The sequence below is a fragment of the Anolis sagrei genome, chromosome 9 (assembly GCF_037176765.1).
Source record: "Anolis sagrei isolate rAnoSag1 chromosome 9, rAnoSag1.mat, whole genome shotgun sequence".
Classification (NCBI taxonomy): domain Eukaryota; kingdom Metazoa; phylum Chordata; class Lepidosauria; order Squamata; family Dactyloidae; genus Anolis; species Anolis sagrei.
The window spans coordinates 380,332-395,671 of NC_090029.1; the positions used below are offsets into that span (position 1 = coordinate 380,332).

Genomic DNA, 15,340 nt, shown 5'->3' on the forward strand with positions numbered 1-15,340 from the left:
TGCGTTGTGATTATTTGGGTTTTTTGGCTTTTTAAGTCCCCCCTGTTGTGTTTTTCAGTGTTTTTACGAGTGATGGTCACTTGTTGGCCTGAGAGGTGTCTTGTGTCTAAATTTGGTGTCTATTCGTCCGGTGGTTTGTGAGTTATGCTAATCCCACAAGCGAACATGACATGTTTATTTATATAGATTATTATTATTATGTTCTGCCTGGCAGGGGTCAAGCTCATGAAGACCAAGACGCAGGCCTCCAAGACGGCCAAGTGCCAGCAGAACCGTGCCCGGTGGGGCCTGGCGTACACCCTCCTCCACAACCCTTCCCTTCTGCCCCACCGGAAAGGGGCGCTCTCCAACGCCATGGCCAACGGGATGAAAGCCAACCTTGCCAAGCCTTGACGGCTGATAGGAAACCATGGACTTGGCCACTGGGAAGACGCATCGTGCCTTTCCTTGTGTTCTCATCCTTGTGTCCCTCTTTCCCGTTGGCAGCTGGCTCTTCCGCACACCTTCTTGTCCTACCACGAGAGCGTGGCCAACAAAACTGGAGACAAGAGCATCGGATGAATTGCAGAGCCAAAGGCAGGAAGCAATAGCTGGCCATAGTTCTCTTCTTCCTTTCCTACAGGTTCTTCACCAACGAGTGCCTCTCTTTCTCTCTTTTTTGACTGTCATGTAGATGAGTTTCTTGGCCGTGGAGGCCGGTAGAATTGTTCAGTTGCTAGTCTTCTTGGAGATATGTCTCTTCAATCAGGATGGTTTGGTATCATGAGGCGAGAAGGAAACGATCATGACAAGACTGTTGGTTGCAACCACACCACAGAATCTAATATGCAAAGTTGGAAGGGAGTCAGAAGTTTAGAATCATGACAAGACTCTTGGTTGTAACCACACCACACAATCTAATATGGGAAGTTGGAAGGGAGTCAGAAGTGTGGACAATTGGTTTCCTTTTGGTGGTCAAGAGGCAGATAATGTAGGAGCAAAGGACGCAAAGAGAGTCTGAATCGACTGTTTTACTTTTTTTGAACTCCGACTCAGCCACGTTTAGCAAGGTAGACGCCATTTTTCCAAAATGTCTGAAAGAATGAATTTTATTAAACATGGTGACCAGGACATTTCAACATGGAAGGTGGGAGAGATATGTCAATCGGCTTCAATCACAATATTTGACTCATTCCTCACGGGGAAGGCTAAAAGTCATCTTTCCATTGAGCTTGGAAATGTTCCTTTGTGATGTTACAATTCCCAGTTTCCCCATGATTGGCAACCATGAGGGTGGAGGATTCTGGGAGCTGTAGTCCACTTCTTTTCCGAGCTTCCTCGCTTGATGATCTCAAGGAGATTTGCACATGGTTCCTTCCTAGACCGCCTGCACTCCTCCGTTTTTACTTCTGTTCTCAACAATTCCTTGATAGTAGGAGCTGGAAAAGTCCGCTCCGGAACCAGCCAGATGAACACAATTGTAGAATGCAGAGAGTTGATCTCTTCTGGTGGAAATAATAATAAATGAAATTGTGACCAACTCACCAAGCTTTGGTTTTGTCCCATTGGCGATATCTTCAGCCTTCAGGATGTGAGAGTTGGGATTGGAAATCCAGGGGCTGTGAATCCATGCCAGGGTTTCATCCAGACTTGGAAAGAATTGTCCAAGGTGCTGATCAATTCCTGCCAAACAGGTTCAGCACCTTGGACAGCTCCTTCCTGGCAACCTGCATTGGAGTTGTTGCCTGGGCTTTCTCATTCAGGTGACACAACATGTCAGCAAATATATATTTGGTTAGAAAAACAAGTCCCTTTCATTTACTTCAGTGTTTATCAACCTTCCTAATGCCGCGACCCCTTCATACACTTCCTCATGTTGTGGTGACCCCCAACCATAACATTATTTTTATTGTATTGTCGAAGGCTTTCATGGCTGGAATCACTGGGTTGTTGTAGGTTTTCTCGGGCTATATGGCCATGGTCTAGAGGCATTCTCTCCTGAGGACATCTAATCACCTCTCAACAAAAGTTTGCTCTAGGCACTGTCAGGCCATTATATGCTACTCAAGGTGGTCAGTTGAAACATTCGCACCTAGCTCCAACAGACAAGAGTCCTTTGTCCCACCCTGGTCATTCCATAAACCCTTTTTCCTAGTTCCAACAGACCTCACTACCTCTGAGGATGCTTGCCATAGATGCAGGCAAAACATCAGGAGAGAATGCCTCTAGACCATGGCCATATAGTCCAAAAAACCTACAACAACCCAACTCGCACTTTCCTCTTTTAATGGCCTCCCATCCAGATATGTCCGTTTGCCTTAGACTGTGGATACATCTACATAGTGATTAATTAATTTGGTTCTACACTACTTTAAGTGCCTCGGCTCTAAGCTCTAGAATCCTGGGAGTTGCAGTTTTACAAGGTCTTTCACCTTCTCTGCTAAAGAGAGGTTTCTCACCAAACTACAACTCCAAGCATTGCATTGAATCATGGCAGTTAAACAACAACAAACAACAGAGTTAAAGTGGTATCAAACTGGATTTATTCTGAAGAGCCAGCCTGACATATGTTCCCTGTAATGTGCATTAAACATATTGAATACAATGTGGTATTGTGCATATTGAGTCAGATGTAAGGCCAGGGCTGATGTTCTTACTAATTTTGGGTCTGCACCCCTTGCGCTGCTAGTAAGTTTCCGCAGGATGTTATTGCGTGCAGCTACTTTGTGCTTGGTGTTCAAGCAGTGTTTCCTATATGGTCGTGTTCAATGTAAGGTGATACTGAGATATTTAGGATGGAATCAATGTTCAAGCTCTTGCCCTTCCCAATTTCCTGTTGGCTTCATGGTTGCGTAGGTAGAAAGCACACACTTGTGTCTTGGTAGGGTTAGGCTTCAGGTGATTATCTTTGGCATAGATGGAGAGATAAGCGAGACTCTACTGAATTCTTGACTGCTTTGCAATGCTGGGAGTTGTAGTTTGGTGAGACATTAGCACTCCTTGGCAGAGAAAGTTTAGCACCACAACTCCCAGGGTTCCAAAGCAGTTAAAGTGATGTTAAACTGTGTTAATTCTACAGTGTAGATCAGGCGTGGGCCAACTTGGGCCCTCCTTCCAGGTGTTTTGGACTTCAACTCCCACAATTCCTAACAGCCGGTAGGCTGTTAGGAATTGTGGGAGTTGAAGTCCAAAACACCTGGAAGGAGGGCCCAAGTTGGCCCACGCCTAGTGTAGATGCACTCTAAGTTAACCAAGTAAATGATACTGACTGTAAGTCTCAAGATTGCAACAAAACACAAATGTAACCACAAGCGTTGGAGCCAGAAGTTATAAATAAACTGTGTTACTTTGTTATACACAAGAGTGTTTTATTGCCTGTGATATAAAGTACAAAGGTTTAACAGCACACAGAAAGTCCCAGTCAATATAAAAGAAGAAACTGAATCAGTATAAGGCAGCAAAGGGGTCTTTAATGAGGAAATAGTCTCTCTCCCTCACCTCAATAATACTTGGTTAACTTAGAGTGCATCTACACCAGGCGTGGGCCAACTTGGGCATTCTACTGTATACTAAATACGGAATACTTATAGTTACAAAAAGGAAAGCAAGGCAACTAGAAAGGAACTGGCCCACAGCCATGGATCCCACACAGTCCCTCTGTTGCTGCTGGCCTTTGGTGCTCTTGGGTTCAGGTAGATGAACACCACCTTTCCTTCAGGCCTGGGGTGTTCTTTGTCGCAAGAGTTAGCTTTGGGTTTGCTCGCTTGGATGTCATTCTGGAGCCGGTCGTCTGGACTCTCTGAGCTAGCCAAGGCGACATTGACGGACACCTCTCGAGACCCGACGTCATTCAATGCCTGGCAAGTATAGAGGCCTTCATCCGCCTTGTTGAAGTTGGTGATGACCATGGAGCCGTTCTTGAAGACCAGGAAGCGTCCACCTTTCTTCTGCGGAGAGGTCACACCAGCAAGCGCGTTGTCTCCTCCTTCTTCTGCATTGGGTCCGTTGATGGCTACAGTTTGAGCAGAGGTCTGGATGGTCCACCGGATCTCCGGTGTTGGCTTGCCCACAGCGCTGCAGTGCAAGAAGAGGGTGAGTCCATCATGCAACACACTGTTGCCTAAGCTGGAATGGTAAACCAGTTGGACCGAAGGCAGCATGCAGTCCATTTTCAAGTTCCTCCCAAGAACGAGACCTTTCAGATGTTCAGGAGCACCACAAGTGATGGACTCCTTCTCCGAGACGGAAACCGAAGTGTTCTCCAACCATTTCTTCAACCACCAGCTTCTACAGGAACAGTTCAATGGGTTGTGGTGGATCTGCAACTGGGACAACCAAGGCATGGGGTCAAAAGTGCCCTCAAAGAGGACCACGAGATGGTTGTTGTCAAGCCAAAGGGACCGCAAGTCTTTCAAGGTCTGGAAGGCGTTCCAAGGGACCTTCTCCAAGCGGTTGCTGCTCAGCTTCAGTTGCTGCAAAGCGGTGAGGTTGGACAGGTCTCCCCAAGGGAAGTCCACGATCTGGTTGTGCCTGAGGTCGATGGCCCGCAGGTGCATCAAGGAGGAGAAGGTGCCCCTGGAAATCCCACCGATCTCGTTGTAGGACAGCCAAAGAGCCTGCAAGTTGGGCACGTCCGCAAAGGCGTCTTCCCCCAAGGAGGGGATGCGGTTGACGGACAAGGTGAGGGTGGTCGCGTTGGAGGGCAGGCCCAGGGGGACGGCCTCCAGGTCCTTGTAAGAGCAGTCGGCAATGTGGCGGCCGTACTTCTTCAGAGCCATGCACCGGCAAACCTCTGGGCAACTCTGGGCGCCCACAACGAGCAGCGTGGTTAAGAAGCAGAGCAGCCGGTCCATGGCTTCCTCTTGCCTTTTCCTGCTGAGCTGCAAGAGAGAGAGAGAGAGAGAGAGAGGTGAACAAGCAGGGCCTTCTTGGTGTTTGGGCCCCATCGGCACCAGGCACGGGCAAACTTTCTCACTTGGGGGCCACGTGCTAGCACTCCCTCCCAAGAGGACTGGCTGCCCAGTAATGGAAGGAAGGAAGGGAAGAAGGAAGGAAGGAAGGAGAGAAGGAAGGGAGGATGAACGGGAGGAAGGAAAAGATGGAAGAAGAAAAAAGGGAGGAAAGGAGGGAGGGATGGAAGGGGGTAATAAGGAAGGGAAGAGAGAAGGAAAGAGAAGAGAGAAGGAAGGAAGGAAGGAGAGATGGCATGGAAGCAAGGAAGGAAAGGAGGGAGGGAGGGAAAAGAGACGGAAGGGAGGGAATGGAGGGACGGAGGAAAGAGAGAAGGAAGAAAAGATATAAGGGAAGGAAGGAAGGAAGGAAGGAAGGAAGGAAGGAAGGAAGGAAGGAAGGAAGGAAGGAGAGAAGGAGAGAAGGAAGGGAGGATGAACGGGAGGAAGGAAAAGATGGACGAAGAAAAAAGGGAGGGATGGAGGGGGGGGTAATAAGAAAGGGAAGAGAGAAGGAAAGAGAAAAGAGAAGGAAGGAAGAAGGACAGATGGCATGGAAGCAAGGAAGGAAAGGAGGGAGGGAGGAAAAAGAGAAGGAATGGAGGGAGGGAGGAGAGGAGGGAGGAAAGATATAAAGGAAGGAAGGATGAATGGGAGGAAGGAAAAGATGGACAAAGAAAAAAGGGAGGGATGGAGGGGGGTAATAAGGAAGGGAAGAGAGAAGGAAAGAGAAAAGAGAAGGAAGGAAGGAGGAAGGACAGATGGCATGGAAGCAAGGAAGGAAAGGAGGGAGGGAGGAAAAAGAGAAGGAATGGAGGGAGGGAGGAGAGGAGGGAGGAAAGATATAAAGGAAGGAAGGATGAATGGGAGGAAGGAAAAGATGGACAAAGAAAAAAGGGAGGGATGGAGGGGGGTAATAAGGAAGGGAAGAGAGAAGGAAAGAGAAAAGAGAAGGAAGGAAGGAGGAAGGACAGATGGCATGGAAGCAAGGAAGGAAAGGAGGGAGGGAGGAAAAAGAGAAGGAATGGAGGGAGGGAGGAGAGGAGGGAGGAAAGATATAAAGGAAGGAAGGATGAATGGGAGGAAGGAAAAGATGGACAAAGAAAAAAGGGAGGGATGGAGGGGGGTAATAAGGAAGGGAAGAGAGAAGGAAAGAGAAAAGAGAAGGAAGGAAGGAGGAAGGACAGATGGCATGGAAGCAAGGAAGGAAAGGAGGGAGGGAGGAAAAAGAGAAGGAATGGAGGGAGGGAGGGAGGAGAGAAGGAAGGAAAGATATAAAGGAAGGAAGGAAAGAAGGAAGGAAGGGAGGATGAATGGGAGGAAGGAAAAGATGGACGAAGAAAAAAGGGAGGGATGGAAGGGGGTAATAAGGAAGGGAAGAGAGAAGGAAAGAGAAAAGAGAAGGAAGGAAGGAAGAAGGACAGATGGCATGGAAGCAAGGAAGGAAAGGAGGGAGGGAGGAAAAAAAGAAGGGAGGGAGGAGAGATGGAAGGAAAGATATAAAGGAAGGAAGGAAGGAGAGAAGGAAGGGAGGATGAATGGGAGGAAGGAAAAGATGGAAGAAGAAAGGGAGGGATGGAGGGGGGTAATAAGGAAGGGAAGACAGAAGGAAAGAGAAAAGAGAAGGAAGGAAGGAAGGAAGGAAGGAAGAAGGACAGATGGCATGGAAGCAAGGAAGGAAAGGCGGGAGGGAGGAAAAAGAGAAGGAATGGAGGGAGGGAGGAGAGGAGGGAGGAAAGATATAAAGGAAGGAAGGATGAATGGGAGGAAGGAAAAGACAAAGAAAAAAGGGAGAGATGGAGGGGGGTAATAAGGAAGGGAAGAGAGAAGGAAAGAGAAAAGAGAAGGGAGGAAGGACAGATGGCATGGAAGCAAGGAAGGAAAGGAGGGAGGGAGGAAAAAGAGAAGGAATGGAGGGAGGGAGGGAGGAGAGAAGGAAGGAAAGATATAAAGGAAGGAAAGAAGGAAGGAAGGGAGGATGAATGGGAGGAAGGAAAAGATGGACGAAGAAAAAAGGGAGGGATGGAAGGGGGTAATAAGGAAGGGAAGAGAGAAGGAAAGAGAAAAGAGAAGGAAGGAAGGAAGAAGGACAGATGGCATGGAAGCAAGGAAGGAAAGGAGGGAGGGAGGAAAAAAAGAAGGGAGGGAGGAGAGATGGAAGGAAAGATATAAAGGAAGGAAGGAAGGAAGGAAGGAAGGAAGGAAGGAAGGAAGGAGAGAAGGAAGGGAGGATGAATGGGAGGAAGGAAAAGATGGAAGAAGAAAGGGAGGGATGGAGGGGGGTAATAAGGAAGGGAAGACAGAAGGAAAGAGAAAAGAGAAGGAAGGAAGGAAGGAAGAAGAACAGATGGCATGGAAGCAAGGAAGGAAAGGCGGGAGGGAGGAAAAAGAGAAGGAATGGAGGGAGGGAGGAGAGGAGGGAGGAAAGATATGAAGGAAGGATGAATGGGAGGAAGGAAAAGATGGACAAAAAAAAGGGAGGGATGGAGGGGGTAATAAGGAAGGGAAGAGAGAAGGAAAGAGAAAAGAGAAGGAAGGAAGGAAGGAAGAAGGACAGATGGCATGGAAGCAAGGAAGGAAAGGAGGGAGGGAGGAAAAAAAGAAGGGAGGGAGGAGAGATGGAAGGAAAGATATAAAGGAAGGAAGGAAGGAAGGAAGGAGAGAAGGAAGGGAGGATGAATGGGAGGAAGGAAAAGATGGAAGAAGAAAGGGAGGGATGGAGGGGGGTAATAAGGAAGGGAAGACAGAAGGAAAGAGGAAAGAGAAGGAAGGAAGGAAGGAAGGAAGGAAGGAAGGAAGGAAGGAAGGAAGGAAGAAGAACAGATGGCATGGAAGCAAGGAAGGAAAGGCGGGAGGGAGGAAAAAGAGAAGGAATGGAGGGAGGGAGGAGAGGAGGGAGGAAAGATATAAAGGAAGGAAGGATGAATGGGAGGAAGAAAAGATGGACAAAGAAAAAAGGGAGGGATGGAGGGGGGTAATAAGGAAGGGAAGAGAGAAGGAAAGAGAAAAGAGAAGGAAGGAAGGAAGGAAGGAAGGAAGGAAGGAAGGAAGGAAGGAAGGAAGAAGAACAGGTGGCATGGAAGCAAGGAAGGAAAGGCGGGAGGGAGGAAAAAGAGAAGGGAGGGAGGGAATGGAGGGAGGGAGGAAGGAGAGAAGGAAGAAAAGAATAAGGGAAGGAAGGAAGGAAGGAAGGAAGGGTGGAATAGAAGAATGGATGGAAGGGAAGAATAGAAGGAAGATAGATAGATAGATAGATAGATAGATAGATAGATAGATAGATAGATGATAGATATAAACCCCCTTTGTCTAGTTTCCAACAAATGTCACAACCTTTGAGAATGTCTTCCATAGATGTGGGTGAAATGTCAGGAGAGAATGCTTCTGGAACATGGTCATATTACCTGGAAAACTCACATTAACCCAGTGATTCCAACCATGAAAGCCATGTTGTTGTTGTTGTTGTTGTTGTTGTTATTGTTATGAAAGCCTTCGATAACAAGTTGTTGTTGTTGTTGTTGATAGGAATGTGAAAGTACGTGAAGCTAAGTATACCAAAGCCATGTAGGTGGGTCATAGAGTATTGCTGCTTTTGTTCCTGCCCTTACATTTCCTTCTCCCACTCTGGACATTGTTAAACAAAGGCTGAGTGGCCCTCTGTCGGTAGTGCTTAGACTGAGCCTCCCTGCATGGCAGAAGGGGGTTAGATTCCATAACACTGAGCCGTGTCAGACTGAATTAACTCCAATGTGGGAATGTGCCTGAAGACACGTTAAGGCTGGAAACTGGATCAGATGTTGCATGATTCTAATAAGGATGTAGAAGCTGAAAAGTATGTTTTCCAGAGCTGCTTCCTAACCTAATGCCCTAAACAGCCTCCTTCTTAGCTAATGCGTAAATCTGGCCTTGATCTCAACCCAGTCTGGAGAGCGCTTCTTGCATGCCTATCACTCCCAAAGTGCCCTCTCCGGCGCATAAGTGATGCTGCTTTGGTTGCACCTCTCTGGCTGTGTACGGCCTTGCCGAGCGAGCGAGAGAGTGGCGATGATCACATGCCTGAAATGGGAGCAAGACCTCATCCTCCTGCCAGCGCAGCATCCAAGGCCATTTCTGATCTCACTCTCCCCAAGCGCGGTGAAATCATCCTGAGTTTATCCAAACACATGGAGTCTGGGAGTGGGAACGGGCAACTGGGTAGCTGCGGGCTGGACCCAGAAGTCAAATGAGCTGCAGAGAGAAAGAGGCTAGTTTGCCATAGCTCACCCAGGATAGCCATGAAACGCGGTGGCCAGTGGCCAGCCTTGTTAACAGGACTGGTTTTGTGTTGTTGTGAGTTTTTCAGGTTCCAGTAACATTCTCTCCTGACATTTCACCCACATCTGTGGTGAGCATCCTCAGAGGTTTGTTCAGAGGTCTGTTGGAAGTGAGGCAAGTGGAATGTGTGTGTGTGTGTTTTATACCGATATACCGATTATACCGATATATATATAGGTAAAGGTTTTCCCCTAGTCGTGTCCGACTCTGGGAGTTGGTGCTCATCTCCGTTCCTAAGCCGAAAAGCCGACGTTGTCCGTAGACACCTCCAAGCTCATGTGGCCAGCATGACTGCATGGAGAACCATTACCTTCCCATCAGAGCAGTACCTATTGATCTACTCACACTTGCATGTTTTCAAACTGCTAGGTTGACAGAAGCTGGGGCTAACAGCGGGAGCTCACCCCGCTTCCTGGATTTGAACCTGCGACCTTTCAGTCAACAAGTTTAGCAGCTCAGTGGTTTAACCCACTGCGCCACCAGTGGCTCCCATATATATATATATGGGTGTGGGTGTGTGGAATGTCCAGGGTGGGAGAAAGAACTTATGTCTGTTTGAAGCAAGTGTGAATGTTGCAATTAGCCAGATTGATTAGCATTGAGTAGTCTTGCACTTGCAAAGTCAATCAGTGAGGTTATTTGCATAGAGGTAGCATGGCTGTTGTGCCTGGAGGCATCCTTTGTTTAGAACACTGATTCCCACCCTGGGGGTCGGGACCCCTGGGGGGTCATAAGGAGGTCTCAGAAGGGTCACCAAAGACCATCAGGAAACACAGTATTTTCTGTTGGTCATGGGGGTTTTGTGTGGGAAGATTGGCCCAATTCTATCATTGGTAGGGTTCAGAATACTCTTTGATTGCAGGTGAACTATACATCCCAGCAACTACAACTCCCAAATGTCAAGGTCTATTTCCCCCAAACTCCACCAGTGTTCACATTTGGCCATATTGGCCAAGTTTGGTCCAGATCCATCATTGTTTGAGTTCACAGTGCTCTCTGGATGTAGGTGAACTACAGCTCCCAAACTCAAGGTCAATGCCCACCAAACCCTTCCAGTATTTTCTGTTGATCATGGGAGTTCTGTGTGCCAAGTTTGGTTCGATTCCATAGTTAGTGGAGTTCAGAATACTCTTTGATTGTAGGTGAACTATAAATCCCAGCAACTACAACTCCCAAATGTCAAGATTCTATTTCCCCCAAACTCCACCAGTGTTCACATTTGAGTATATTGAGTATTTGTGCCGAGTTTGGTCCAGATCCATCATTGTTTGAGTCCACCGTGCTCTCTGGATGTAGGTGAACTACAACTCTCAAACTCAAGGTCAATGACCCCTAAATGCTGCTAGTATTTTCTATTGGTCATGGGAATCCTGTGTGCCACGTTTGGTTCAGTTCCATCATTGGTGGACTTCAGAATGCTCTTGGATTGTAGGTGAACTATAAATCCCAGCAACTACAACTCCCAAATGTCAATGTCTATTTTCCCCAAACTCCACCAATGTTCACATTTGGCCATATTGAGTATTCGTGCCAAGTTTGGTCCAGATACATCATTGTTTGAGTCCACCATGCTCTCTGGATGTAGGTGAACTACAACTCCAAACTCAAGGTCAATACCTACCAGACCTTTCCATTATTGGTCATGGGAGATCTGTGTGCCAAGTTTGGTCCAATTCTATCGTTGGTGGGGTTCAGAATGCTCTTTGGTTGTAGGTGAACTATAAATCAGAAACGGGGAACTCCAGACAGCAGACAACCAAGTGCCAGTTAACACCTCCCAAACAAAGATTGCCTCCAGACAACAACAGGCATCAAATAACCTCACTGATTGACTTTGTAGCTGCAAGGCTACTCAATGCTAATCAAGCTTGCCAATTGCACCATTCACACTTGCTTCAAACAGTCAATGCCCACTGGACATCCCACAGATATAGGTATACTCCACTTACTTCATTTCCAGCGGACCTTTAAACAAACCCCTGAGGATGCTTGCCACAGATGCAGGTGAAACGTCAGGAGGGAATGCTACTGGAACATAGCTATATAGCCCGAAATACTCACAACAACCCAGAACCATCCTGGACATTCCACAGATATATATATATATATATATATATATATATATATATGGAGTTACACTTAAAACATGAACCAGTTCTGACTTACATTTAAATTCAACTTAAGAACAAACCTTGTTCGTAACTTGAGGACTACCTGTATATAAGTAAAGGTAAAGGTTTGCCCCTGACATTAAGTCCAGTTGTGTCTGACTCTGGGACTCGGATGCTCGTCTCCATTTCTAAGCCGAAGAGCCAGCATTGTCCATAGACACCTCCAAGGTCATGTGGCCACTGGCATGACTGCATGGAGCCCTGTTACCTTCCTGCCACAGCAGTACCTATCGATCTACTCACATTTGCACATTTTTGAATTGCTAGGTTGGCAGAAGCTGGAGCTAACAGCAGGAGCTCACCCGGCTCTTTGACCTCAATCTGTCAACCTTTTGGTCAGCAAGATCAGCAGCACAGCACTTTAATCTGCTGGCTCTCTCTCTCACTAAAACACTAAAAAGGTCAAGTTTTCCCCTGGACATTAAGTCTGGACATGTCCGACTCTGGGGCTTTTCGTCCATTCCTGAGACTAAGAGCCGGCGTTGTTCATAGACACCTCCGAGGCCATGTGGCCGGCATGAACATGGAACACCATTGCCTTCGTGCGGAAGCGGTACCTCTTGATCTACTCACATTTGCTAGATTTGGCAGAAGCTGGAGCTAACAGCGGGAGCTCACCACGCTCCCCAGATTCGAACTGCCAGCCTTTCGGTCAGCAACTTCAGCCGCTCAGCACTTTAGCCCACTGTAGTATATTGATAATATATATAATACACTACCTGTACATTATAGTATTAGTATTACATATTATGTTGTACCATATCGTAAGTTGGAATATATGCAATATACAATATATTATATTATTACTACATTATTAGTACTACATACAATATACCAGGACTACTATATTAAGGAAAAGTAAAGGTTTCCCCCTGACATGAAGTCCAGCCATGTCCGACTCTCTGGGGTGATGCTTATCTCCATTTGTAAGCCAGCGTCGTGCATAGACACCTCCAAGGCCGTGTGGTCAGCATGACTGCATGGGGCACAGTTACCTTCCCACCAAAGTGGTACCTATTGACCTATTCACATTTGCTTATTGGAAGAAGCTGGGGCTAACAGTGGGAGCTTACCCCCGCTCCCCGGATTTGAACCTCTGACCTTTTGGTCAGCAAATTTGGCAGCTCAGCGGTTTACAGACTGGAAAACATGGCCATACAGTCCAGAAAACTCATAGCAACCCAGTTTCTGGGAATTGTTTATCCAAAAAGACAACTTTGCCAAGTTTGGGTTGTTGTAGGTTTTTTCAGGCTATATGGCCATGGTCTAGTGGCATTCTCTCCTAACGTTTCGCCTGCATCTATGGCAAGCATCCTCAGAGGTTGGGAGGTCTGTTGGGACTAGGAAAAAGGGTTTATATATCTGGAATAATGACCAGGGTGGGACAAAGGACTCTTGTCCGCTGGAGCGAAGTGTGAATGGGTTGTTGTCATTTTTTTTATGGCTGTATGGCCATGGTCTAGAGGCATTCTCTCCTGACGTTTCGCCTGCATCTATGGAACTAGGAAGAAGGGTTTATATATCTGGAATAATGACCAGGGTGGGACAAAGGACTCTTGTCTGCTGGAGCTAGGTGGGAATGTTTCAACTGACCACCTTGATTAGCATTGGATGGCCTGGCAGTGCCTGGGGCAATCTTTTGTTGAGAGGTGATTAGATGTCCTTGTTTGTTTCCTCTCTGTTGTTGTGCTGTTATAATTCTAGAGTTTTTTTTAATACTGGTGTAGCCAGATTTTGTTCATTTTCATGGTCTCTTCCTTTCTGTTGACATTGTCCACCTGCTTCTTGTGTATTTCAGTGGCTTCTCTGTGTCGTCTGACATGGTGGTTGTGAGAGTGGTCCAGCATTTCTGTGTTCTCAAATAAATGTTGTGTCCAGGTTGGTTCCTCAGAGAGGAAACAAACAAGGACAACTAATCACCTCTCAACAAAAGTTTGCTCCAGGCACTGCCAGGCCATCAAATGCTAATCAAGATGGTCAGTTGAAACATTTATTTATTTATTTATTTATTTATTTATTTACTTTATTTCTATACGGCTTTTCTCATCCCTCAGGCGACTCAAAACAGCAAACAACATCAGTACAAAACATCACAAAACAAGTATAGGGCAATTAAAAACAATTATCACATAAATCATTAACATCAGCATAACAATCATGAGCGCCTCAACAGTAAAATCAGAATCCAGTCTCGTCATCCATTATTCCGTATTCCTATGTTCAATTACACTGTTTAATCGAATGCTTGTTCGAACAGCCAGGTCTTCACTTTCCTCCAAAACGCCAGCAGGGAGGGGGCCGGTCTGATATCTGCAGGCAGGGCGTTCCACAGCCGAGGGGCCACCACTGAGAAGGCCCTGCCTCTCGTCCCCGCCAAGCGCGCCTGTGATGTAGGCGAGACAGAGAGTAGGGCCTCCCCAGATGATCTTAGTGTCCTAAGCTCCAACAGACAAGACTTCCTTGTCCCACCCTGGACATCATTCCACAAATATATAAACCCTTTTTCCTAGTTCCAACAGACTTCACTACCTCTGAGGATGCTTGCCATAGATGCAGGCGAAACGTCAGGAGAGAATGCCTCTAGACCATTGCCATAGAGCCCAAAAAAACCTACAACAAGGACATCTAATCACCTCTCAACAAAAGATTGCTCCAGGCACTGCCAGGCAATCAAATGCTAATCAAGGTGGTCAGTTGAAACATTCACACCTAGCTCCAGCAGACAAGAGTCCTTTGTCCCACCCTGGTCATTCCACAGATACATAAACCCTTTTTCCTAGTTCCAAGAGACCTCACTACCTCTGAGGATGCAGGCGAAACTTCAGGAGAGAATGCCTCTAGACCATAGCCATATAGCCCAAAAAAACCTACAACAACCCAGTGATTCCGGCCATGAAAGCCTTCGACAATACATTTGCCAAGTTTTTTTTCCAAAAGGCAAACAACACTCGTTTTTTCAAGAACAGCCCTGACAAATTATTATATTTCTGTTCAAAGATGATCCCTGCTCTCTGCCTTCGTTCTCATCTAAAGTCTTTCTGGAAAATACTTCACCATCCGAATCACGCACATATGTTTTCTTTTGTTGAGTTTCCATCAGTGATGCAAAACGAAAAGAGTTACGTAGAAAAGGGGAAAGCGAAAGTTTACAGGCGGAGAGGCCCAAGCTTGAGCCAAAAATGTATACAGAGAAAGGCTTGTATATATAGAATCGGGAGGGATGGGTTTCCCCCTCTTCCTTTACCTCTTTCTGGGCCGCCTTCCTTTTGTCCTGAAAGAGTCTTCAGCCAGGAAACTGAGTAAACATTGCTCCGGGTTCTGACAGCCTCGCGCATTCCAACGACGTTTATTAATAACAGTGACCAAACCCAGCCTCCGACTGGTCCCGCCGCCAAAAAAGTGGTTCTGGTTTTGCACAGGCCTCACCAAAAAAATAAAAATGTGTCAAAGGTTCTCCTCTCTCGCTTTTTCTCCCACTTTCAACCTTTTTTCTTTTTTCCCTTCCATCCTCAGTTCTCAATCCCACATTCCTCACATCTGCCCAGTCTGATGAGCAGCCTTCCCAAACTCATCGGCACTGGAATCCGTCATTTCCTTCCCTCCTTCCCTGTCCCTCCGAGCAATCCGCAAATTGTTCCATTTGATCAGACTTCCTCCATCCTGCCCGTTCCTTCCCATGATGGATTACGCGCTTATAAGAAACATGAGAAGGGCTCGCTCTCTTTTTTTTAATCCTCCCTAAAATGCCATACGCATTGGATAAAAAGTGGGAAAGGCTCCTGTGAGGGTTGTGAGTCTCTTATAGTGCCAATCCGTGTCAAAAATACAGCATTTAATGTTGAAGCCAAGGGGTGGTTAACAACATGAAAGATTAGTTTGTGAACATATCAAGGATGCCAGGATGGTTTGTAAACGTTGGTTGGTTTGTGA

General features: G+C 46.7%; 2 protein-coding genes across 4 annotated transcripts in view; one reads left to right on the forward strand and one right to left on the reverse strand.

The window, feature by feature from the left end:
* Window positions 1–1,519, forward strand: part of STRA6 (signaling receptor and transporter of retinol STRA6) — a 57,136-nt gene extending 55,617 nt beyond the window's left edge. For both annotated transcript variants that reach the window (XM_067471181.1, XM_067471180.1), the window contains exon 17: window positions 215–1,519. In XM_067471181.1, the coding sequence (XP_067327282.1) occupies window positions 215–393 (179 nt within the window). In that variant the 3' untranslated portion in view covers window positions 394–1,519. The remainder of the gene's footprint in view (window positions 1–214) is intronic.
* Window positions 1,520–3,429: 1,910 nt separating this feature from the next.
* On the reverse strand, window positions 3,430–14,743 carry ISLR (immunoglobulin superfamily containing leucine rich repeat). Of its 2 annotated transcripts, none has more exons than XM_067471182.1 (2): window positions 14,655–14,743; window positions 3,430–4,859 (listed from the first exon to the last, which is right to left on the reverse strand). In XM_067471182.1, the coding sequence occupies exon 2, from the start codon at window positions 4,830–4,832 to the stop codon at window positions 3,570–3,572; it is 1,263 nt and encodes a 420-aa protein (XP_067327283.1). In that variant the 5' UTR covers window positions 4,833–4,859; window positions 14,655–14,743; the 3' UTR covers window positions 3,430–3,569. The 2 variants fall into 2 exon arrangements, with proteins under 2 accessions (XP_067327283.1, XP_067327284.1); XM_067471183.1 differs by having other exon boundaries at window positions 3,430–4,854; window positions 14,655–14,713.
* Window positions 14,744–15,340: the final 597 nt, after the last annotated feature.